The 24787-nt window shown below is 37.5% G+C and overlaps 1 protein-coding gene across 1 annotated transcript in view; it reads left to right on the top strand.

The window, feature by feature from the left end:
* Positions 1-24787, top strand: part of ATXN10 (ataxin 10) — a 110569-nt gene that overhangs the window by 26323 nt on the left and 59459 nt on the right. Inside the window, exons 4-7 of the mRNA XM_086610508.1 lie at positions 1548-1644; positions 2145-2309; positions 14516-14596; positions 20429-20594. Of these exons, the coding sequence (XP_086466634.1) occupies positions 1548-1644; positions 2145-2309; positions 14516-14596; positions 20429-20594 (509 nt within the window). The remainder of the gene's footprint in view (positions 1-1547; positions 1645-2144; positions 2310-14515; positions 14597-20428; positions 20595-24787) is intronic.

Here is a 24787-nt window from a genome sequence, read left to right as displayed (position 1 = left end):
TGTAGTAGAGTAGGTAAGGAGTTCACTAAGAGAAATAATACCCTATTCCTAGGATTTACTGCCTTGTTAGTTTTTTCTGTTAGGGAATCAAAATGTCTGCTAGAAAAGTAGCATGTCCGTGCTTGCTGTCCTTTAGAAAAATTCTGAGTCAGCAGGATGGGAACCAGATGGATGGGAAGAGCAAAAGCATAATGACGGGCAGAAAATAATGAAAAAGTGCAGATGTGCAGGGGGAAAGAACAGAGATCTTAAGAACTAAAGTGTAAAGGAGAATCGTATTCAAAATGCGGTATGGAGAGGACATGTATGTTTTGGGCTTAAAAATATATGTGGAAAATAAAGTTGCTATTCCCTAAGGCCAAGTGACCTCATTTTAGAGCTGCTTTCTTTTTGTTCCCAAGAGGACATATGCCCAGACCTCTGTAGGAAATCTGGCTGCCAGCTGGCACAGCACCTTTCAGAGAGACCTAATTTTATATTTTCAGAACCTGGCAATATCAGCCACCTCCATCTGTAATAGACTGCTGTTTATGGTACCTGTTCAACTGCATTTTAAATTTAATTTTAACTTTCCTTGCCAACCTATTATTAATAAGGGCCAGGCTATTGAGAGCTGTCAATAGCGCCAAACAAAGTGTTTTAATTTTGTGAGGTCTGTGGGTTCATGCTTTTGTTTTTCATGAATGTGCGTCTTTTGAAGGGCTCTAGAATGTTAACGTGTGTGATGAAATATCATCTTGCCTTATTTTAAGTCTGTATTGAGAGGAGACTGGAATAAATGCTTTATAGTAATAGTTGAAGTCTGTCATATTAAATTCAGTTACTTGGAGTACTGGCTTTAGTTTTTCTGGGATAGAAATCAGAACGTATTGAGCACATCATCATATTATATGATGATTTGTCCAGCTAAATAGAATTCAATGTGGGTAGTGAGGGAACGGATTCAGTTCTCTTGCTCTGGCTCTACCTGCTGCAAGAATATTTTCAAGCCATCTCTGGCCAGCTTGGGGAGAGTGCCTGGGGAGCTCTCTTGGCAGCAGGCAGATCTGCTCTTGTAGAGTCCAGGTGATGACAGGCGGCCTGTTTGTGTTAATTTAATACAGGGAAGAAAGCCACTTCAGATCTGGAAGAGATGAAATGGCCACTGTCGTGTGGCAGCTGCTGGTTCAGCATGGACCTGCTTCACTTTGTGCTAACTGTAGCTTCAAGCTTTCATTGATTTCAGTCTGTCTTAAACTTCGACAGAGTCAATTAATTCTTGTAATCACTAGGAATCAATATTTGCTATTCATGTAAGTCTAACTGAGGAAAAAATTGGTTTCTTTTGTGTATAATTCTGCAATACTTTGTAAAATCATTTGCATTGGAAGAGAAGATGCAAATATTTATGTACAGTAGCAGTGAAATACTGCACCCAAAGCTTAATTGAGATGGATTCTGTAGTGTATACCTGTAATGTTGAGAAGTTTGTCATTTATATGAAATTTATTAATGTTTCTTTGAATTTTTATTAATATATTTTCTGGTGTGTTTTTTTTTTTTTCCAGCTCTTCGTTGTAGCCTCCAATTTCTTGGAAACATTGCAGCAGGAAACGTAGATTCCCAGAATAGCATTTGGAAGTGTGCTTTCCCAGATCTCTTCTTGTAAGCATGGATGCGGGTTTTTTTAATAATGTAATTTCTGTGGTTATATTCAAATCTTTTGTACATTATAGTTGTGCCTCTACTAGCACCATGAAGCTTTGAAAAATAACTCTGGGGAGAAAGGGGTGGTTGAGACCATATCCTGTAGATGTTTTTTTTTGTTAGTCAACTGCAGGGGTCAGGACCTTCAAAAACCTGTTTGTTCTAAGCTAACAGTAAATTGATTTCATCTCACAGAAACTGGAAGAAAACTATTTCAAATGATGAGCTTCAAACATAAGATTTATTTCAGAGGTGTTTTCAAGTAATTATACTCATTTCCAAGAACATAGCTTTTTCTTTATTTGCTTTGCTGCTGTCAGATCTGTCAGTGTTTTGTGGAGCAGATGGAATCTATAGAAGTGACTTATTTTTTGTCTTCAGTCCTTTTGCCTTTAACCAGTTTGTTTTCCCAGGGTCAGTTTTAAATTAATTTCTTAATTCCTTGTTTTCTCTTGAAGAACGTGCCTAACGTACAATGATGAGAAAGTTGTTGCCTATTGTTGTATGGTCCTGTTCACCTGCCTTAATTTGGAGAAAGTGAGAACACTACTGGATCCTGGGAACTTGACTGTGGCTCTCCATGTCCTGAAAGTCTACAAAGAGCAGTTGGAGTCTGAGTGGTCGTATGTATCTTTAAATTTCCCTCCCTGCCTCACCATCTTAATTAAGTGTTTTCCTAGTGTAAATCTCTGTATTAAAATGTCTACATTTGTGACACTGCTAAGTAGTAAATGAAGATCTACTTAGAAGTTAGTAATTTGATATAATTTTCATGGTACTTTGACTGTTTTGATTTCTGCTGAAATAAAACTGGGGTTTTTTTAGGATATAGACAGGAATTTTAAAATCATGGTATTTTTTTTTTAATGAAACAAGGTTCTAGAATGCAAACTAATTTATACTTGTGTGCTGGTTTGTGGAGATTTTTGAAATAAAGTTAATGCAGAATGTAGTCTTACAGACTTGAGTTATTGGGCCATGCTAGGAAGACTTGTATGACTAATACTTGAGTACTACATAAAATGTGGGGTTTTTTCTTCTTTTTTTTTTTTTTCAAATCTGTTGTCTAATGCATCATGCAATCATTTTTATACCAAAACAGAGAATACGTTTTGTTTGTGAATCTTCCACGTTTCATTTTCATGCTTTAAGAGCAGCTAATCAGTGGTTTTATTCCATCGAGCTTTTATGTTTTTGCTAATGGCCATTCTTGTAAATATTGTTGTCAATTTGCATTTGAGAAATGTTCTGCCTTGCATCAGGAGGGATACACATTCAGTTAATTGTTATATGATGCATTCCAAGGGGGAAAAAACGGATAGTTTGCTTTTGTAGCATTCTTTTGAAGATCATGTTTAAATTCAAAACTTAACTAGGAAGAATTGTTAGTGTTTTACTAGTTATTTGGGAAGTCTCTAAAGAGAATTAAGATGATTGAATGAAAAGCAAATGTCATTTAATAGTTTGCTTTTGTACTGAAAAAATGACTTCAAAATTTGCTTGTGGCTGGAGTTTTTTTCATAACCGGGTCAATTTGCTTAGGACATAAATAGTTTTCAGAAAGCCAACTTAAAGTTTCAGGGTTGGGTGACCAGACTTCTATTTCAAAAGTGACAAACTGAGTCTTTAGTTTTGGCGTCTGTCAGTATAAACACATGTGAAAGATTGCTTTTCAGATAATTATCTTGATCTTCCTTCATTTTCTTTATGTATTGAAGATATGCTGAAATGTATTTTGACTGAGATACAAAAGCCAGCTTGAAGGGTTTTCATGGTGTTAAATTTATATTTTGAAAGTGATTACAGAATAAATGCAGCATCAAAATAAATCAGGTATCAATTTCCCTGATCTTTGTAGTCTGAAGTGCATTCTGTTGATGTTACGATGAAAATGTCATACCTCCACTATGGATGTTGTTGTGGGTTGGAAACAGTCTCTCTTCAGAATAGTCTTGAAATTAAAAAGGGACAAACTTCTCTACAAGACACAAGACCATACTGAAAGAAAAGAGATGGGTAGAAAAGAGTAATCCTAATCCTGTCATAAGACAGATGTAGAATGTTTGCCCTCTAATTCCTGTCAGAATGCTGATTTCCTCATAAAGGGAGTATACAAAAAAGCATTGGAATGTCTTCCAGGCATTAAGAAAATAATACATTTGTTTTTCTTTCATAGTACTTTAGGGCTGGCTAGCTAAGTCTCAAAGCTCATTATCAGTTTTCTCAACTGAAAGAAAAAGTAATGAGTTTGCAGTATAAGTTTCTGGTTTCTGTTTCACACAGTTGTCTCGAACTGAATTATAAATGGAAATCTTTCAGTAATGTTGGCATTGTTTTCAAATCAGCACAGGTAAAGTGTATTCACAAGTGCAAAATCTAAACCAAAAAGTGTATTGCAACAGTCCAGTATCAAGCATTGAATTCAAACAGCATTACTTTGAAAGTGCTGGAAAGGGGCTGATTTTTCTGTCTTTGTAGCTCTGGAGCCTTTTTGTGATTCATCTTGTACCTATTTCCCCCCGTTTCTTGATCCTCACTTCATTTGTTCTTCTCGTCCTCATTTTCTTGTATCTCTCAAGAAACACATTTATTCTCTGGCTCTCCCTTCTGTTCATTTGTTCTTATTATGAGATAATATTTTTCATGGCTGAGGGTAATTTACATGGCAAAATGTTATTTCTTCATATTAGATTCTTTTTTTTTTTTAAAAAAAAAGTAATTTGCATCCTGAAAGAAACTATGATATTTATACATTAGAATACATATAATATCTTTGGTCTAATACGTGTGGAGAGGGAGGTAGGAAAGTAACATTTTCGCATCCTTTTCTATTTAAAAAAAAAAAGAAAAGATTGGCGTAAGAGGTTTATTTGTCATATTTTCAGTTGAAATCTGCTAGAGTGTACCATTCCTTACGCAACACTGATTTAAACAGTCCTTTTTTTCCTAGTTTTGGTTATGATATATTTTCCTTCTTTTCTTTCCTTTTCAGTTAGCCATAGGTCAGCGTGTTACACTACTGTAATGCTTTTATCTTAGACCATACATGCATCTTAAGAGCCTGTAACTGCATGTTGTATTTCTGTGTAGTTAAAGGTTTAGGAAGAGCCTACAAAGTTAGTAGTCTTGTTATAAGTAGAACAATCATTGTAAAGTCTTGCAATATCTGTTTTTTCTTCCCCCCCTTCCCCCCCGCCCCCCAAATTACCAAGGGTTTTTTTTCTTATTATCTTGGCAGTATTAATGCAGCATGTGTTTCATAGGCAACAAGTAGTTCTTTAGCTTTAATTACAGAGGATATTCTCTTAATTCTATGAATAACTGACTACATTTTCACAAGGTACCTGCAGCTTGTATCTTGATTCTTTTTTGCATTTTTCTGTCATTTTTCCATTTGTAAAGCACGTACCGTGAGAGTGTTTATGAGTATTACACCGGATATCACAGCTGAATCTCCCAATCCAAATATTTTTGTCTTTTTTCTGGAATATTAGAATTGTTTTGTTTTGAGGTTAGTCTTGAGTTGGGTCTGAAAGCTTGTTTCTTTTATTAGCACTAATCTTTCGACTGTGAGATAAATGTGGATGGATACAATCGTGTACTGTAATGATGACACCAGGTTAACCTTTCTGTTGCTTACTTTCTTTCCTTTTTCCTATTCCTAAACAGCAGGAAGCAAACAGCCAGCTCTCGTGCTGACTTTCTTGTGTCCTGCCTACTCAAGCAGTTTTTTCTGCTGGTTCTCTGAATTCAGGGGAAAGCTCTACTGATGCCAGCCATATTGCTCCTGTTTTCTGCAGGAAACGGTTGTGAACTTTTCACTGCTCTCCATTTACCTGCATAAAGTGCTGCTCTGTTCCTGTGATCAGACAGAGCAGGCAGGCTTCAGAAATGGCTTCCGAACATGTACTTCGCTGTGATCAGAAAAGCTAAGCAGGGTTTCTTATTTTGGTAGCAGTAGTGATGGAAGTTGACGATTCTTGTCTGGGATATTAGAAAGTGGGGTTTTTTGGTTTTTCTTTTTCTTTTTTTGAGAATAAGTGAAAATCTAAACTTTGTCCTTGGGTCAGTGTTATTCCTGACATAGTAATACTGTCTCTTTAGGCCAGCTTTTGAAATTGTGTAGGTTTGCATGGGCCTTGTGCTGATAATAGCTATTCTTTCATTAGAGCCTTCTCTTTCTAAAACATTTTCAGATATTGGATGAATTGCAGTTTTCTGCAATTAGGTGTGTGAAAGACAGACATAGTCATTTTTGCTTTGAGCATATGTTTACAATAAGTTTGGACTCTGGTCTATTTCTGCTCTTGTTTTGGTGTCCATTTTATCCATTTTTATCACTGCACATAATCTTCCTACTTTGAACTAATTCTTGGTTCATTACTAAAGCACATTGAGTAACTATGTTGCTTTCTAATATGGAGGAGTATGTGTGAGATATAGTAATGTAAAAGTGCACAAAAAGATTTCTGTCCCTTTTCCTATGAAGTCAAAGCTAAGTTTTGGACGCCCCTCTGGCTGTACTGTAGAAAAAAATCTTTTGTCAGCAATTCATTGAAAATTTGGAGCTGTACTTCAGCTCTCACTGAAGCACATACCACTAGGATTGCTTAAACGAATTTACATAGCCGCGGTATTTGCAACAGAGCCAGTACTCTTGCGAAGATTCGGGTCCCTTGCGCCACAGCTAACGAAGTGCACAGCAACCATTTTTAAGCAGCTGTTACAGCATGATATGGCTGAGCCGAAATACAAACTATTATTCTTCCAGGAGGTTATGCTCACTGCTGGACTCACAAATGACTGAAATTAAGATGTTCTTACATTTAAAGTTAAAAATATTACTTAATTCCTGCCTACCTTCTTGTCTCTCAGCTGGAGCATCCGGTTTCGCATTACACCAAATAAAAAGTGAATGCCATGTGTGTTTATTCCTCTTGGCTGGATTTTGTTGCTGTCAAATGTTGCTTTTAGGTATTAAAAATCTTTCTTTGAGTAACCAGGTGAGTTTTAGTTGTAGATAAAACTTTTATTCACGATTTTATTCCTTTTTCTTTTATTGTACACTGAAATTTGTGACTTAATGTTCCTCTAAGTTAGTATCCAATGAATTCTACAAATAAACACTTATGATGTTCAAGTTATTTTTGCAATTGCTGCCATGAACCATTAGGACAGAGAGAGGACATCCAGGACAAATATTTGGATTTAAGGCCATTGGCTGAACTCTAGTCTCTCCCATGGGGTCCTCACTACTCCATTTGGCTAGCACATGTTGAGTTTTCGGCTCTTCACCCGTCACAGGAGGGCAAGCATATCTTTAAAATCTTTTTTTTTGTTGAACTGGCAATTCCTTATCTGTTCACCATCCCGCATTCATGTTTAAAGTCCAGTTTTCCATCTCCAGGCTGGAAAAGTCCTTAGGGAAAGTTCAAGAGGAACCTCTTTCCCAGTGTGACACCTTTGGCTTCTCCATCTAGTCTTGCAGCAGTTCTGTAGGGAGAAGGCTTTGTTAGAGGAAATCTGAGATTATTCTAAGCAGTTCCTCAGAGCTCCTTTTTTAGAAGCAGCTGTTGGTAGTGAACCTTTTGCAATTGCTGTTCTGTCTGCAATGAACCCCTCTCCCAGTTAAAGAGAGCGGAGGAAATGTCTTTAAAGACAGGATGTAGCTTTCTGGAATTTTCCTGTCGCATTTGCCTGCTTCTTGAATCACGAGATGTTTGGTAGAACACAAGTCTCCTGTTGGGGAAGAGGGAATGTATGAAGTGTTGACTATGTTTCCTGAGAGGGGTGAGTTATGGGAGATAAGGCCTCAGTTTAGCATCTTCTGAATCTAATCCGTGATTGAAAGCCATGCCACCCACGTTTTAAGCAGTTTTTGAAACAGAAGAGAACTATTTTGCAGAGCAACATAGTGAGATTTTGAGACTATAAGCACTGATGCATTTTTAAAATGTGTTTGTAGATTGACAGCATAACAAAAATTACCTCAGAACTTGGAAGAAAGAGAGGTAACAGTGCTGTGATGCACACCTAAGTGTGTCTTCATGAGTGATGTAGTTTTTATTGAGTATTTTCTGTGGCATGCCATGAGCTAGGAAGTAGTTAATAAATTTAAGAAGGAAGTCAGTTCTATAACAATGCTTTGGTCAGATTTTGTATTCAGTCCTTGTATTATCATACCTGTTTATCCAGACCAGATGGTCTGAAGGCTCATTTCATTAAGCTTGTGATTACTCGTAAGCATCAGAAATGCTTCTATCTCTGAAATCTGTGAAGTTGCAGAGTGTAATCCACGCATTTATTAAATACTCTCTTGATTTAAGAACTCATACCTCCTCCTCCTTCTCTTTTAGAAGCTTGATCCTCTAAACAGCTCCAAGATTTTTTATTGTTGTTACCTTTGCCATCTTTAATACTAGATTCTGAATGGCATTTTAAAACAGCATTAATTAACATATATTAGACAATGTATTTTTAAACTGCCTCTAAACTTCTAGTCAACACAGCTCCTGAACTTGTTTCAGGCTAGCAATCCTGTAATCTTGAATACTAAGAGCTCTTCCAAGGTTACTGCTGCTGGTCTAACTCCCAAGAGCAATGACCTGAGGAGGCAGATTGTGTATCTCCAACTGAGGTGCTTCAAAACATTGCCTGACTGGCTGTATACCCCTTTGTTTTGTAGCTTTTGGCTAAAATCTTAGAGCAAGAAGAAACTGGAAGTTTTCAGGAGTGGAAGCCGTTGAAACTTACCTGTCTTGTCCTGAATGTTTGGATCTGTAGTTGGGCTTGCAAAGAGTGCCCAGAGCTCGCTGCTCTCAGAAAGTTTCAAGGAGCACGATGTTACAGAAAATACTTCAAAGTGTATGTCTCTGCAAAGACACTGGCTCTGCAGAAACAAGTTAGTTTCCTGTCTTTGATTTGATTTATGGCATACGCTAATTAAATGATCGTATCTCCTTGATGGTTCTTTGCTGTGCAGTTGTCTTCTAGAAAACGTGTTGGTTTTTGCAGCTACTATCTAGGCTATCAGCTTAAGAATTAATATCCTCTAACTTTCCATGCTGCTACAACCTGGTGCACGACTGACCATTCCTGTCCTGTCTTTAGTTCTGAGACCTTTCAGGGGTTGGTTATGATCTGTTGCTTCCAGCTTGCTCTGCTAATGATCATAGTTGCGGGATTAGCATTCCCTCTAAAATACTTCCTTGCACATGGAAAGGTTTTAAACCTCTCCACTTTAGTTCTGTTGCTTCCACCCTCTTGTGATCTTTTTTTTTCTTCTAGTATTACTTAGCTCCTTTCTATCTCTTCCCTCACAGCAGATCTCTTAAACTGTGATTGGTCTTCCTGCATTATGCATCTTTTGATTCTGCTTCCTCCATCCCTATGTTCCATCTTCTGTTTCTGTTCAAAGGGATGAGCATAGTTTTCAAGCCTTTATGAGACGATAATTTATTTTCTCTGTATCTTCCGTCTTTCCAATATTCCTCTGTAGTTGTATGCTGATTTAATTCTTCTGAAGTGGTGACATATTAAGTTGGGCATATCTTAAACGTGTAAGCAGATATACTTATTCCATAAGCTAATACTCTTTTTTCTGTGCTGCTTTCTTTCAACAGCTGCTTCCTACCAAAGGATGCTATGTGGGATATGGACATAGCCCTCCTTTAGGAAATAAAGCTGGAATACACTGTTCAATAACTGAAATGTATTTATTTCCTACTTACTCTGTTTCTGTGTGATTACTACTGAGATCTGAGGAGTCCTCAGTAACAAACCCCCTTGCAGTTCCAAAGAAAGAAGAAAGCATAAGCAATATCCCATGTCGTATGTGCAGTACGCTGAAAAGGCTTGCCACACACTGCCTTTCCCCATCCCCAGTAAAAGCTTTTTCTTAAAACATGCAGAGAGCTACGCCTTAGGCTCTGGAAAATTGCGGAGCCGTTAAAAAGTCATTCCTCTGTGTTTCCCCACACATCCACATCCACTCCCTTTCGGGTTTGTATTAATCAAGAGCAGAAAAGTGTGTCACACAGTTTAGAAGCTACTGTATTTAGAAGAGAAACCAGCACAGAATGCCACATAAGATCTATTTTAGAATATTGAACCTGCAAACATATGTGTTTTGTAAAATAATTAGGAAAAAGTAGTACAAAATTACATTATAATTTATCCAACCGAGACCAATGTGTATTCTAAAAGCTGTTTATTTTAGAAATGCTTTGGTGGTTCTGTTAGAGAGGAGAGTATAGCTTATGTCATCAGTTTTTCCACGTGTGTGCATGGGGCAGTGTAGCTACTATGGAAAGAAAAAACAGGTTGTATTTTTGATTCCTGAAGAGCAAGGAACAAAAATCCTCCATTTTAAAATAAGAGGCGTAATATGCCTTTTGGCTTCTAGAAAAACGGTTCTAAGAGTGTGGTCAGCTGTTTGGCATTGGAAGTAAGATTTCTGAACATCCACTTTCTCTTTTTGAAACCACAGCTCAGCGATGACTGTGAAAATTAGGATGTGGGGCTCCCCCTCCCCATTTTTTGCCTTTGGTTATTTTGTCCTGGCTTATGGCAAAGAAGTGTGGACAGAAACTAGCGCTCATGTGGCAAGGACTCTCGCCCATGGGCGCAGATTTAAAGGCAAACATGGAACTTCTCAGTAGAGTGCTTGTTGCTTAATTGGTATGCATGTGGTGCAGAAATCAGAAAATGTTACCTTTTTTTGTTTTTCTCCCCCCTCCCCTCATTTTGGGCTGGTAACTCTGTCTCTTCTCTCTGACAGTTTAGGGTATCCCCTGCCCCCTTCTTCTATGCTCCAGAAAGTAATTCTTATTTTTAATTCCAGGAAAGTTGGAGTTATGTTAAAGGTTCCAAGTTCAACTGTGGTTTTAAATAGAACTGACAGTTGGAAAAGTTTCCTTAATTGTAGAGATCTGAGTAGCTTCTACTTTCTGTTTGCAGTAGCAGTGTATTGGCACAAGTTTCCTGAATCTTTCAAAGCCCAGCCTCACGCGTTTATTTATCTTGTCACCTCTATCTTCTTGTATATTTTGCGGAGAGAGGGGAGCAGGAAGTGATTGTATTGCTAATCATCTTCCATTTTTTTCTTGGTAGCTCTTAAGAAAAAATGATTTCAACTTTGTGCGTAGGTAAAAGTAAATCTCTCTATAGAACCTTTCAAATGTAGCTATCAAATTGAATGAGAATGTCTTCTGAATCAGAGAAGTAATAGAGATAATCCGAACTCCGTCTTCTAGACCTGCGAGTTGACTTGGTGGGCAGTATTGTAGCCTGTAAGGAGAATGTATTCGTTATGGATGATGCCTTTTGAAGATGGAAGGATGTTCACTCTTTTGCTTCATTCAGCTCAGGAGAGGAGTATTGTGATGCTTGATACTTGGAGTTGAGCATTAAATTTGGAAATATGTTTCCATGTTAATTGAGTGAGAAGTGGAATGAATTATCTAGTTTCCAGAGGCCTTTGTGACAGCACGTCTTCCATCTGTTATTAAATAGCTTTATACTTGTAATTGTTTTTAAATAGTTTTGGCAGGGTGCTTATATTCTTGTGCAAGGACAAAAAGTACTTCTGCTTCTAAAATATGTTCTGGTCCCGAGCAACTCCTTGTGAGGCCTATTGCTTTTTTAGCATCTAAAAAGACTGGTGATAAGGCTTTGAAAGGTTAGCTGTCTAAATTTTCTTCCTTCTTTCTTCAAATTTGGTTGTTTTTTTTACATTTGTTTGTTAAACTACAGTAAAAATAGTGATTTCGTTCTTACTGAGTATTTGGGATAGAATGGCATTGTTGTAGGATGATGAAAATTGCTTTTGGTTTTGAGATTGGAAGAGGGGTTTGCTGATCAAATAGAGAATGGCCATGGGTTTTTCTTCTTTCTTCTGAAACAATTGTGAGGGTTTTCTTCCGCATTTTCTATGACCAAGGACAGTGTTCTCTAAACTTGCTAATGGGATCAAATCAACTTAATATAGAGCATGACATTTGATGAGAAAGTTGATTGCTTACACCCAGCTTTGATTGGAGCAAGCTTAGTGGTCATTTGGAATATACTGAGTGCAAATGTAGCTTATACCATTTCATCTTGGCTGCTTCTCAAGTTCAATTTGATACAATGCAGCCCTTGTGCTATTGTCAAGTCTTTGAACTGAACATCTCCTCCTGTATTTATCTACTGTGTAAGCACTTGATTTTTTTAGGATTTTAGCCAAACAGTTTTTAAAAAGTCAAGAAAATTGGCATATTTAACACTGTTCATTTGTTACTGCGTTACGCTTGCATAACAACTTCAATTTTCACCATTTCCTTCACTAAATTACAGTGGTCCTCAGTCATCCCAGTGGTTCTGCTGTTGGCCCCCAAAGAGAATTTAAATCTCCTACCAAAGCCTTTGTGTACATCTGAAATGCCATATTCAGTCAGTAACCCAAAACTGAATGTCTTTTTTTATTTCAGAGTTGTGGATGGTCTTACTTTTCCTCCTCTTCTCCCCTACCCCAAATGAAAAACAGGGGAGCTGAAGGCTAAGGATATTAGATTTAATTTGCTGCGTCCTTGCTTAGCTACCAACAAAATTTCTGGGCAGGGTAGCAAGAGTTGAAAGTGCTTTATTCCACTGCTAATTCTTCTGTTATCTCTTGGTGATGCTTTTGTAAAATATACTAACGCTCCTATCTTTTATGATACAGTAATGCAGGAAGTGGGTAAGGTAAAAGAGAAACTTAAATACAGAAGCAGAAATTTCTGAGATGTTGTATCATGCCATGAAATTAAAAGGGTAAGAAGCATATACAGAAGTCTGTGCTCTTCTATAAGCAGAAACTTTATTCTGAAACACTGCAAGCGCCTCAAGCAGTAGAGATCTAAGCCGCAGAATGTGAAATGTGTGTCTGAATAACTACAGGAGCCAAGTAGTGACTAAAATACTGCTTTGCAATAGTAATCGCTAATGTGCACCTAGTAGCATTAGATCTTTCTGTCATAATTATTGATTACTTTTTAACTACAGGGCAAATAGTCCAGAAGATTTCCTGAAAGTAATGTTAAGCATGAAAATTAAGATTTAAATTCGTAGTCCCGTCTGCAAAATTAAGAAATCGGGCTTCGGATTGTCTCCTTAAATGGTCTTTTACCATAATTCATTGTTAGCTGAAATTTGTACATTATGAGGCTAAGTACTGTGTTCTGCACAACTGTGATTGTTATACGTTTTTCTTTTGCAGCTCCAGATAAAAACTTTGCTTCTACTCAAATCCTTGAAAAACAAAGTCAGTTGTTACCGTTCTGAAGGTTTAACTGTGGATGGCTGGTATGCCGTGAATTGTTGGTGCAGGAACTGTAGAAGTGTTCCCCTTGACTGCCCTGCTGGTGGCTTGGTTCAGCTGTTACGGCCGAGTCTGCGCTGCTCAGTTGGAATATATTTGTGCTGTTGATTTTAGGGAAGTCTGTGGGTTCAAATTTGTGTTGAGAAACTCTTGAATCAGTGCTGCACTGCTCAGAATGACAGTTTTAAGTTGATTCCCTATGCCTATGCTATTTTTTTCCTTGAATGCATGTGCAAGTATTAGTAAAAAAAAGCACAACACAAAATAGCTTTACATCTCCCTCCCCCTCTTAAAAATGTCTCGTTTACAGTAACTGAACCAGATGCTGGTTAAGTCCACAGTTACCGTTAGAAATATAATAACTATTAATCTTTTGAATCTCTTGTTCTCTATTTCCCCAATTGTCATTGAATATTTGTCCAAAAAATACTTTGTTGCAGCTGGAAGGCTTCTCTGTGATCTTCCTGTTAGCTGTGTAGTGGATTATGGATGCACAAAATAAGAGGCTGTCAGCAAAGTGAAAAGTAGGGAGGAGAGGGAGGGAATATTGAAATCACTTGGTTTTCATATTATTTTAGCTATTCTTTCTCTGTAGCTTCATCAGCTCAGAGGATGCTCGGACATTTGACCTGTAATTATTTTGTGTTTAGTAGATAGACACGCTGCTTTAAAAATGCATAATTTAGTATGTATATACCTATGCAGCATATATAACACTGTCAGTACTCCTAGGAATGTGATTTGGGGAGAAAAATATTTTTACATGCTTTGTTTTTTCCCATAGTGCTGAGAGTACATGGCTCAGTTGAAACTAAATGAGTGTCATCTGCTGTTGACTGCTGTGAATGGTGCTTGGGAAAGTGATCAGTGTAAATACTGGCATTAGCACGAGCGTAGACTGACCATGCCTACCTCTGCCTCAGAGAGCAAGCAGTTAGATTTGGTTATCATCTTAGGTTCTGATTACACGAGGAGGGTATTTTTTCTAAGTTGAGAACAATATTTTGCTGCCTTGTATCTGACAAAGAAGTTTCCATTTACTTTGATGCTTTGTTAGAGTTTTTTAAAAAGAGACATTATTTGGGAACTTTTTTGACTGTTTGGTGGGCTTAAAAACAGTGTTGTGACGAGTAGCATAATAGTTTTCAAGCTCGAACTTTGGCTTTTTGCTGAGATGCATAAGCAATTGGATGAGTGTTTTATTATTTGAGTTGTGGTGTGCTTTCTGTATAACTGGCAAAAGACTCTAACCAGCTTTCCTTCGATCATTTGAGTAAAAGTGTGCTGAACTGATGGGAAATGGTCATTGTTGTGTTAGGAAAAATACTACAATACGAGACGCAATTATTTTGTCACAATTTGCATCTATTGTCAGTAAGGACCAGAAGCTTGTCACACGGTCATCTACAAGTGAAAATAACCAGCACCATTTAGAGTAAATGCAGATGCTGTTTTTGTAGCACCAGTAACACTTTTTTTTTTCCTCTTTAGGTTCTTGATTGTTACAGACCATTTGCTGAAATGTCCAGAGTTGGTAAAAGCCCTCTATGCCAAACTGAGCAATCAAGAAAGGTAACCCCAAAAACCAATGTGGCTTTTAGTATTTAGCATTCCATATAGAGTATCCTGTTCACATGATTGAAAAACTGTGTGGTTTCATAGTTGGCACAAAATCTCTAAATACATGTTTCTATGTCAGTAATGGTTTTAAATTGGTTGGTTAACATTACAGCTTAGCCACAACTGGCAGTGATTTATGTAGGGTTGCAGAATCCAGGTTGGCGCCATTACTTGGTAAAGAAATACTTAAAAAAAAAAAAAAAAAGAAGACAAGATTTCATGCCTGTGACTTGATTTCATAAGAGCACCACACCCTGCAGTGTTTTACAGCTGTATTTGAAATGCCCACAGCTGTTCATACTCCTGTTGTAATTACAAGAAATTAAAAGGAAGCTTTTACTAAAGTTGGAAGTGTGTCTGATTCTGGTTTGCAGAAACTTAAAAAGTAAATATGTGGATGCTCATGATTACTTAATCTTTCAGTATTTTCACTATTGAAGGTACAAAATGCTTCAACAAACCTTCACCTGGAAAGAAACTAGGTAGTTTTCTTTCAGGTGTTTGAGTAAATTTATGTTGAATTGATGGGAAATGGCCATTGTTATAATTGGGAAAATGCTCATTTACAATTGCTTTAATAGAGGATTGTTTATTGAGAATAATCAACTTTAGGAAATCCTGTACTATGATTTTACAACTCCTCCAGCTGCTTGAAGATCTTGTGATCTTGTTTATATATTCAACATGGCTACTTGCTCCCCATTTGGCCCGGAGAAAACTGCAAGTTCTCCCCATAGTTTTTCCAGATGAAAGATGAGACAGAAATCAAAACTGTCCCTTAATCTTTTTTTCCCTTTTTTTTTTTTTTTTTCTGAGACTGAAGCCACAGTGTTACTACAAAAGGAGGTACAGATGCTTATTAGAGACTATAAAGAAACAAAAGGTATGGCAGGCAAAGAAAGAGTATATGATGGTTTGAGAGCCATAGATTAATGTACCATTGATGTCTAGGTATGGGATAGAAAACAAGGTATGGGAATGACAAGGAGGGAAGTACTGTCTCCCTCCTTTATTCAGGCTGACCAATTGGGAACGAATATGAGCTGTGTGCTTACTGTGCCTGGAGGTAGAGGCTTCTTAACCAGTTAGCAGGAAAGACTGTTTTAAGTGAATGAGCTAGGCTTAATTATTTTGAGGGGCGTCATGAATGGCAGTTGTTTCTATGTTTTCATAATCCCCTTGAGGACAGCCAGGACTGGGCTAGGGTGTTCAATTGTACTTAAAGCAATATTTGCAATCAGTTTCTAGAAAGGTCTTAGCTGGATTTGTTGCACACACAGAGAGCGATCGGCTATCTCAACTGAAAGGCTTTTGGTTTAGTCATCATATGGATGATCACATGTGGGCTGGCTAGTCACAGCATATTTGCTGAATGTATTATCAGTCCCAGGAGTTCTGCAAATCCAGTAAACTCGGTTAAGTTTTTCACAAACGTGATCACTGTACAGTTTATTATGAATTTGATACTGCTTAATTTACTGTCAAACATATGGCAGTAGGTGGTGTAGAAATAGTCCTTTTACATCTGAGCTATAGGAGAAAACTCTGCGGTGGCATCTTCCTGTAAAATGTTAGCACATTTAAGAATGCATTCTTTTGAGATCTATGAGGAGACAAACGTAATTCAGATAAAAACATTTTGACTGTCATTAAGTGGAGAAAAAAGTAACCGTATAAACCAAAGCATAGGGAATTCATTGTTTCAAAACGAGACAAGGAGCCTTCACCGCAAGAGTTGCCGCATTGGGTGTCCAATAAGGCTGACTAAGTCATATAAATGAAGAAAGGACAGATGTGGTATTGAGGTGTCTGGGAAAAGCAGCTTGAGCTCATGAATATATGGTAACTCTCAGTTACAGTATTCTCTATCATGCACATTAAATACATTTACTTTAAATGTATTTACTGAAACAAAATTAACTATGCTGAGAAAGTTTTCGAACGCATACGTTAGTGGTGACTCCTAAAGTTGGCAGTTGCCTTAGACAACCAAAGTATATGCAGTTGCGTAACCGCAGTTATTTGCACTATTTGTAGCATTTGTACTATTCAAAGTATTTCCTGGAATTGAAATCTAGTGCATTGGTGATCCAGTGGCCATGGTGTGTGCCATGAAGCAGTTCTTGTTGTAGAAGTGGATCTGGAATCTGAATTTTCAATTAAAAGAGAATTCCTGACTTCTGGACAACTTTCTCTTTCATTTCCAAACAAATTTGAGCACTTTGACGTTGGCGTGTCTGAGTTTGCAAACGGCCTGAAATAAATACCATGATAATATGATCAGTTTTTATATTGGTATTCTGGCTTTGAAAAGTGTATGATGATGTGACAATGCCTGCTGTTTTTCTGCAACTGATTATTGCAGAAACATATGGCTACAGTATTGAGCCAAAAGATTGTAGATTCTTGAATTCTTTGCCAGACTTGAGATTTCCCTGCATGTGTGTGCAAATATTTGGCAGAAGTGTCTAGTAAAATCTTGCTTTCGTTTAATCAGAGTTAGCCTTGAGCATGGACAAGGTACGTTAATGCCTCGATAGACTTAATTACATTGTAAAATCTTCAAAATGCGTACATCTGTGTTGTCCCTCTTAAGAAGATGTCTTGCTTTACTTAGGAGCAACAAAAATACAACTGAATAGCAATGGAATACCTTCAGGTGTTTTTAAAATGCTCAACTACTTGCATCTTTAGTTCTGATTTTTGTGTTATTTCGTGTGAAGTGTTCTCAGTGAATGCTGTAGCCATTAATCAAATTACCAGCTGTGAAACGGGCACTGAAGTAGTCTAAGTGGCACTGCTTCTTGCTTCCTCTCAGCTGCCGGGCTGCTAACATCAGTGTTTCGGTGGGTTTTAGTTCTTGGTAATGCTCACAGACACAGAATAGCCGAAGGTAGCATTAGATTATAGTCCCTCACAAATTTACCAATTTTAATTTAATAGGATGCTTACAAGTATTGATCAAAGATGAAAGAATTGAAAGTTTCAAGGAAGGACCTGATTTGTCTCATAGAACCTGTGCTGTCAGTGAAGTGTTTCAGGAAAGAGAAGTCCCAGTTGCAGAGGAGGAGTGTCCCAAGTGTCTGGTACTTGCTAAGAGGTTGGAAACCAAGCACACTTGATGCAAAAATTGTTTGGTGATAATAAAATTGATAGGATTTTACAATACTATTTTTAGACAGGCGTAGTAGGACTTTGCTTTAATTTGCAGTAATGAGCTTCCAGATTTAAATTGCATTTCAATGCAGTGGTTTATTTGCAGGCTATAGGAATCAGCAAATACTTTAAAGTAGTTGTTCTTGAGTTCTTGCTGACTTGGTCAGCTTCAGGAAGAACTGGTTTAAATTTGGCTAGAGGAAAAAAATAGCAAGAGATTAACAAAAAAATCTTCCTAAGTAGTGCCTAAAGAAAAGAAAGATGACACTTAGGGCATGATCACTTCCAAACAGAAATATAATCAGAAATATAATATACCAAATAATATTTTAGGTATTGAACTGAATGTTAACAAAAATTCGTGATGAGACATGCTAAAACTGATACTAACAGTTGTCATATCTGTTGTATTTAGCTATAGAAAAACAAGTAGGAACAAACTCTGTCATCTGAATGGCTAAACAGTTGTGAGATCATTTAAAAGAAATGAGCAAATTGCATTGTGTGGGAGAACTAACTTGGAAAAATTTGGGTGAGTCTTGGAAGAAAACAGAGAAACAATAGAAGAAAGGAATGTAAGGGAACTTGAACCAGAACAAAAAGCGTTGCTCTCAGGAAATTGTTGGCTGAATGGCAAGACTTGCTTGAAGTTCTGGGGAAAGATGGGCATGTCCTGAATGATTGTGTCTGGAAGAAAACTCAGGGAAACAGTTTTGACATGAATGACCAAGAGAACAGAAAACTTTAAAAGAAGTTACACACAGGTGGTGTTTTAATGTCACTCCCATTTCTCTGGAAGGCTTACGATTGTCTAAAAGAGCATCTGATTATATTGCAAGAGGAAGAGTAATGCAAAAAATTTCCCTATTTGCAACAATTCCATCTCACTAAAATCAGTTTATGGAAGTATGTGGTGACCCTCCAACTTCTTTACAGAAGGATTGCTTGTCATTTTGAAACGCGTATTATATGCATTATTGGTGCAGCAATAGCTGACTAGAATTCTGTTACACAGGAGATAATATTTTATTGGAATAAGTCCTGTAATCACTCATTCCTGTGAGCAGCCTGTTTTCTTGGCTGAGCATACACTTAAAAGGCTCTAAACTTGGTAAAAACTGGCATGTAAAATCTAGCCCTGTCTTGGGATGAATGACACGTCTATGCACTTAACTTGATTTTTGTCTAGTATGCCCAATCTGGAAGCCTTCCTTCAGTGAGGGATGTTGGGTAACCGGACTCTGGTAGTTTGTAGATGGGCAAGCGTGTGGTACCCCGTTGTAACCCGCAGAACAAACAGAACGACTGTTCTGTGTTGGAGCGCCATCGTACACGTAAGCAAAGCCTGGGAGAGAGATTTCCTGTGTTTGACAGCCTTCTGTCTGGAGTCCACCCTTTCCCAAACGTGTTGAGTGCATTTCTGTGCTACCGTGTTGAAAAGCTTTTTGTCCTCATTCAGATAATTGTTTAATGCAGCTGTATTAATGACGTTGAAGGTTGAGTTTAGCAAGAAGTGAGTAGCTGTTCCGTGATTAATAGGGATGGGTTCTTGGAGGTTAATAAAGCAGTGACCGTGCTTTTTCGACAGAAAAAGACTTTTTCTCTTCCCCTTGTGAACAACCTGCTTGGTAAACTCAAAAAAAAGAAAAAGCATTTGAACTATTCCACATGTTTAAATGTCAGTCCTTCCATCTGAATTGCAAATACTTTAGTGAAAGAAAACCCTGAGCCTGCTGAGCCTGCTCTTGAATTCATTCAATAAATAGCGCGCTTTCAGGTTGAGAGAATTACAGTGGGACTTGACTAACCCACATGTTCCTCTGCACTGGAGTTGAACAGGGAAGCTGTAGAAGGGCCTCTGCCACGTTAAAAGTCCTGCTTCCACAAAATATTCGCAGTCTACCTTAACAACATGAAGGAATATCAGAAATAAAACTACATGGAAGCTGTCAAAATAAGTGACCCAAGTATATTTAATAGAGCAGCTTCGTTATGTATCCCCTTACTTGCTAGTCTAATATAATGAATAACTCTTACTGGGTATACAAGTAATTAACTTGGATTTACTGTAGTCCATCTAATGGCAGTTCTAAAACAGCTGTAAAGAACTGCGTGTATGTATCAATTTTCATTTCCCTCATTCCTTCTCAGAATTGGTTTGGAGTTGGGGAGAAGAATTAGTGAAGGACAGCGTGCAAGGCAAGGGCTGTGAAAAGCTGCTGTTTTCAAATGGACCCTGTCAAATAGTTTGTGTTTATTTTGCTGAACTGAACAACAGCTTTTAAGAGTTATTTTGGTAGAAATTTTAGACATATGGAATATGCACTTACAGTAGCGTTATGTTAGGACATTAGAAATTAGATATTGAGATAGACTTGAGAAAATATTGACTTGACTGTCTAGCCAGATTGTATTAATTGAACGATGAATTAAATTAATGGTGTGCAGAAATAAACCAGCAAACAGAAAGTGATTGCCAGTGTTCGTAAAACTACTTAATTTTTATAAATCAGCTCTGTTACTAACATGCTGATAGTTTGTATCATTTTTGACAACTGTGTCTGCTTATTCTACTGATAATTCTATATGACTTAGTGAATTTATTAACAAGTTATTTTCTGATTCTAGAGTTACTTTGTTAGAGCTGATAATGGCAAAAGTAAGTGAGAAGAACCCAGTTACCAGTGAAGAAATGAATGTGTTCATGAGACATGCTGACTTCCTTGCAGGCTGTTTCCAAGAGAAATGTGAAGCTGTGCTCAAGTTAACTTCTGCAGTGGATGCAGAAGATGAGGTATGACGGATAAAAAGCATTATAGTGCTAGAATCTGAAGTGGTGAATCTTCATTGCCACTGTTTTACAAGTGGCGCTTGTGTGCATTTCCAGTTTACTTTATGTTGAGAAAGCAGTGACAGAGTTCACAGGAGAATCTGTAAGCCAGCAGCCCAATTTTGCTTTTAATTTGAAGATGACAAAGAATATGGTGCTTCAAGATAGAAATAAATCTGCCACATTGTTAAAGATCTCAAAATTTTAAATATGTTCAAGTTTCACATGTTTGCATGTTTTATTATGTTCTTACTAAATATCACGTCTATAATTTATATGTGTTTTGGATTATATTTTATTCAACTGTGAAGCAAAACTTTATTTTTAAGTGAGAAGCAGCATCTCTTCCCTCTCCCCTTTAAAATTGGGATGAAAAATGGAGTAAATACTTTTTTTCCTAGCAGTACTAAAGTAAGTAAATTTTGGTGTTTTTTAAAAAAACTTGAGTAGCCGATGATGACTCGTGAATTAACACATCATTAAGGTCAGAAATATCAGTTCTTTGAAAATACATTTGGCTACTTGTAAGGCAGGTGGTACCTGGAACTTCCAGTTTGATCATGGAGAGCTGTGGTGTGTGTGATCAGCTCAGCACAGGGGAGCTGTCTAAACTGTATAATGATCCTCCCGGCTTGCGAGGGCTTTTGTTACTGACTCTTCCCCATTTCCCAATGATTTGGGGCTCTCTGGTGGACCTTGTGTGACTCTGACAAGGTGACACTCCTGGGGCCAGCTAGTGTCCACAGCATCAAGTTGCAGAGCTTTCAGGTCTCTTAGTGGCAGACAGCTTGTGTCTCCTGAGCACCCAGACACTTGCCCCAACTCCAGTCCACTTGGAAGAAATCTGTTATTGCTTCAGACTTAATGAACTGGTTCTGTTGAGGATGGCCACAATGAAGTCCCTTTGCAAGCTAAATAGGAAGGCTTTTATGGGTCACACATGGTTTGTGGGTTGCACTTTGGGAGCCTCTGATGGAGAGCTGAGTCCTGGATGGCCTTATTTTATTTCCTCCTTATGAAGTGTCCAAGAGTTGCTGGCTACTTGCCACACCATCTAGTGCAGTAAGGAGGTTTAGACCATCTAAGGGTAGAGGTCTTTTCAAATAATCTTGTGTTCTATTTTTCCTCTTGCTTTCAAGAAGCTGCTTGAAGATCTAACAACGCCTGTGGGAATACAGAAAGCAACTTGCACTGTAACTTGCAGTGACCTTATTTCTGCTGTGTTAGGTCATCGTATTGTGAGCAGGCAGTGCCAGGTCATACTGGTCTCAGTTCATGATCCCTCTCGTGTAGATAAAGTTTTAATGTTTTCCACTGTTTTAGGGGTGAGTTCTTTTTTTAAGACAACCAGCCAGAAAACTAAAAGCCTGAGAAATCCAATATGTTTTACTCAAACATAGAATTATTAATCACTAGTTCTCACTGATTAATCATGCTTAGTTTCAGAAGTGTAATTAATGTATTTTCATAATATCTTAAAAGGATTCTTAAAAAAAAAAAAAGGTCATATCTAGCTTCTCTCTTGCTAAGTGACCATAGTGGTATGTTGAAACTGCATTACCCAGTATAAGAGTAGTTGGAAGCATTTAGTTGTTAAAACAGAATTGCCTGTAATAGTTTCATTTGTAGAAACAAGAGTTTGGCTGTCATAACTAATTTACTATCAAAGTGAAAAAATATTGATCTTTAAATGCTTTTATATTATAATGTTACACAGTATTTTACTTACTGATTTTTTGTTTGTTTACATGGACACAAGAATTTCGAATGTATGTCGAGAGGTGTTATGAAAAGATATCAAAACTCACTTTATGAGGAGATGATAGTTGGATGCATTTAAAAAAACCAAACAGCCACACAGCAATCTCTTCTTATCTGTCCAAGAAGCACAGCTTCCCTCCCTCCTCCCAACTGCTTAGTCTAAGTTATGTTAGAAAACTTAATTGACTACTTCTGGAAAAGGTATCAGCTTGGCAGGAGGAGGACATATACTGAGACAATTCCATCTCCCCCAGCCCCCACCTTTTCTCTGTTACTCCCCCCCCACCTCTCCTTCTTTGTGTTTTTAATCCTGCGTGGTTACGTTCCAGTATTCTGTGGTTTCAGTTCTTGGAAAAAAACATTTGTTTGCGCCTAGCAGGAGGAGGTCTCTGTCCAACTTGGAAGGTGCTGGGACAGCAGTATTGAGAATATTACTGTATAACTTACCCTGCTTGACACTGACTTTTTATCCTTCTCTCATGTAAACATGTCATATGATAAGTTGAATATCACTATTTGGTGGGAAAAATGGATCATTTAATGAGCACAAAATAGAAGTCATAATAGCTGAATAAATGGAGAGCAATGACAACAGTTTTCTAAAAGTGTGTGTATATGCATGTTGTGTATATACATTTATTGTAACATATGCTTGCAATAGGAAAAGAGAAATTCCAGCTTAAACTCATAGAGCTGTTTCTTTTCTTACTAGAAATGATCAAAAATTGCACTAATTTCTCCTCAATTATATAAATATTTTAGTTCTTGCATAAGAGTTGTACTTAACTGAAAAAAGTGCAATTGTGCATGTAGAGTCTGTCATTAAAAATGCTTTAGGCAACATCTGTGATATTAAACTAAACTCTGCCCGGACTTTTTTATGTCCCTGAAGCCAAGTGCCTTGGTCAGGCTACGTCTGTACTAGTAAGCTGTCTTAGCCTCCAAAACCAGGAGGCCTCATTTGAAAACTGCCTTTTGGGAAGAGTCCTTGAACTGGCCTGACTCCCAAAATGTTGTCTGGGTGTCCCATCCACTGTTTAATTTATTATATGTAGACACTGCCTTTTTTCCCCAAGGAACCTCAGGTCTTGTAGCTTCCATCTCAAACCAATGAAAAGCTAATCATATGCTTCTGCACTGCTTAAACCAATGTTTAAAATAGCTTTTCCATTATAAGCCTGACTTCAACATCAGTTTGCTTTCACTGACTTTCAACCATACTTGCAAAATAAAACCCTTCCCTGAATTTGAAGTTCTTATTTAATCTCTTGATGAGGAACATCTTTTCTGAGTGTCTCTCAAAATAGGTTCATTTAAAACCGCTTCAATTATTTCCTTATTTACTTTCCACTTTCCAGATCGTATCCATGTCAAGATGACTGTCGGATTTCAAAATATTTATATATATCTTACTGCTGAACTTACAAAGGAAATATTCTGCTTTTTTGCCTTTCTTTTGTACAGGTGGAGGCTGAAGGGAGAAAAGATGGAAAGTTGAACAGAGATGTTTAAACAGTTTTTTGAAAGTATCAAATTTCAAATGTAGATAAGAATTTGGAGGTTCTTTTGTACTTTTAAAATAATCTGGTTTTGTAGGTTCTTTTGTGCTTCTAAAATAATCTGTTCCTCTTCTCAAATCTCAGTGAAACAGTTGCTGAACTGAGCTAGATGGCGGAATAAAAGAAAGGGAGAGATGGCAGTATGAAATCCTGGGAAGAAGTATGTAGAGGACAGTGAAGAAAGACATTGAAAAAAAAAAAGGGTTGTGTGTGTGAAAAAGGATAAGACTGAGAAAGGAGAAGCCACACCTCATAGTATCAGCTGCTACAGAGCTTGCGTTATGTACTTGGGCAATGGTGAACATAAAGGCAGCAAGGGCTGGTGTACCTTACTGGTGTGACTTGTAGTTGCCTATTGATGCTGGTTTGCTTTACAGTTGTAAAGCCTGTAACCTTTTCTTGTGCAAAAGTGCCAAGTGTATGAGCTCAAGAGGCGTTTGGTTAAGCTACCGTCTTGTAACAATGCAAAATGGCTTAAAAATTGTAAATACCTGCTTACTGTCTCTGAAATACAGTTGAGGTGTTCTTACTTTATAACAGGACAATGAGCAGCGTTTTCAGAGGCTGGTTTTGTGCTGTTGAAAGCAATTTATTGAATAGCTTAGGGCAAGACCTATACCTTCCTACACCTCTGCAAGTGAAAAATGAAAGTACAGCTTTAGCACCTGTACCCTATACCAATTTGCCGTCTTCAAGGAGCAAAGAATGGATATAATCGCGGTAATTAATTACTGAACACTATCGTTGATGATTTCAGTTACGTTATATTGATTATATGGATTCAAAAATATACTGTTGGTGAGTAAACATCTCTCTGTTCTGGAGCAGACAAGGCAG

This window comes from Tauraco erythrolophus, chromosome 4 (assembly GCF_009769465.1).
Source record: "Tauraco erythrolophus isolate bTauEry1 chromosome 4, bTauEry1.pri, whole genome shotgun sequence".
Lineage (NCBI taxonomy): Eukaryota > Metazoa > Chordata > Aves > Musophagiformes > Musophagidae > Tauraco > Tauraco erythrolophus.
The sequence above is the reverse complement of the archived record's forward strand: the minus strand, read 5'-3'. Positions and strand labels throughout refer to the sequence as shown.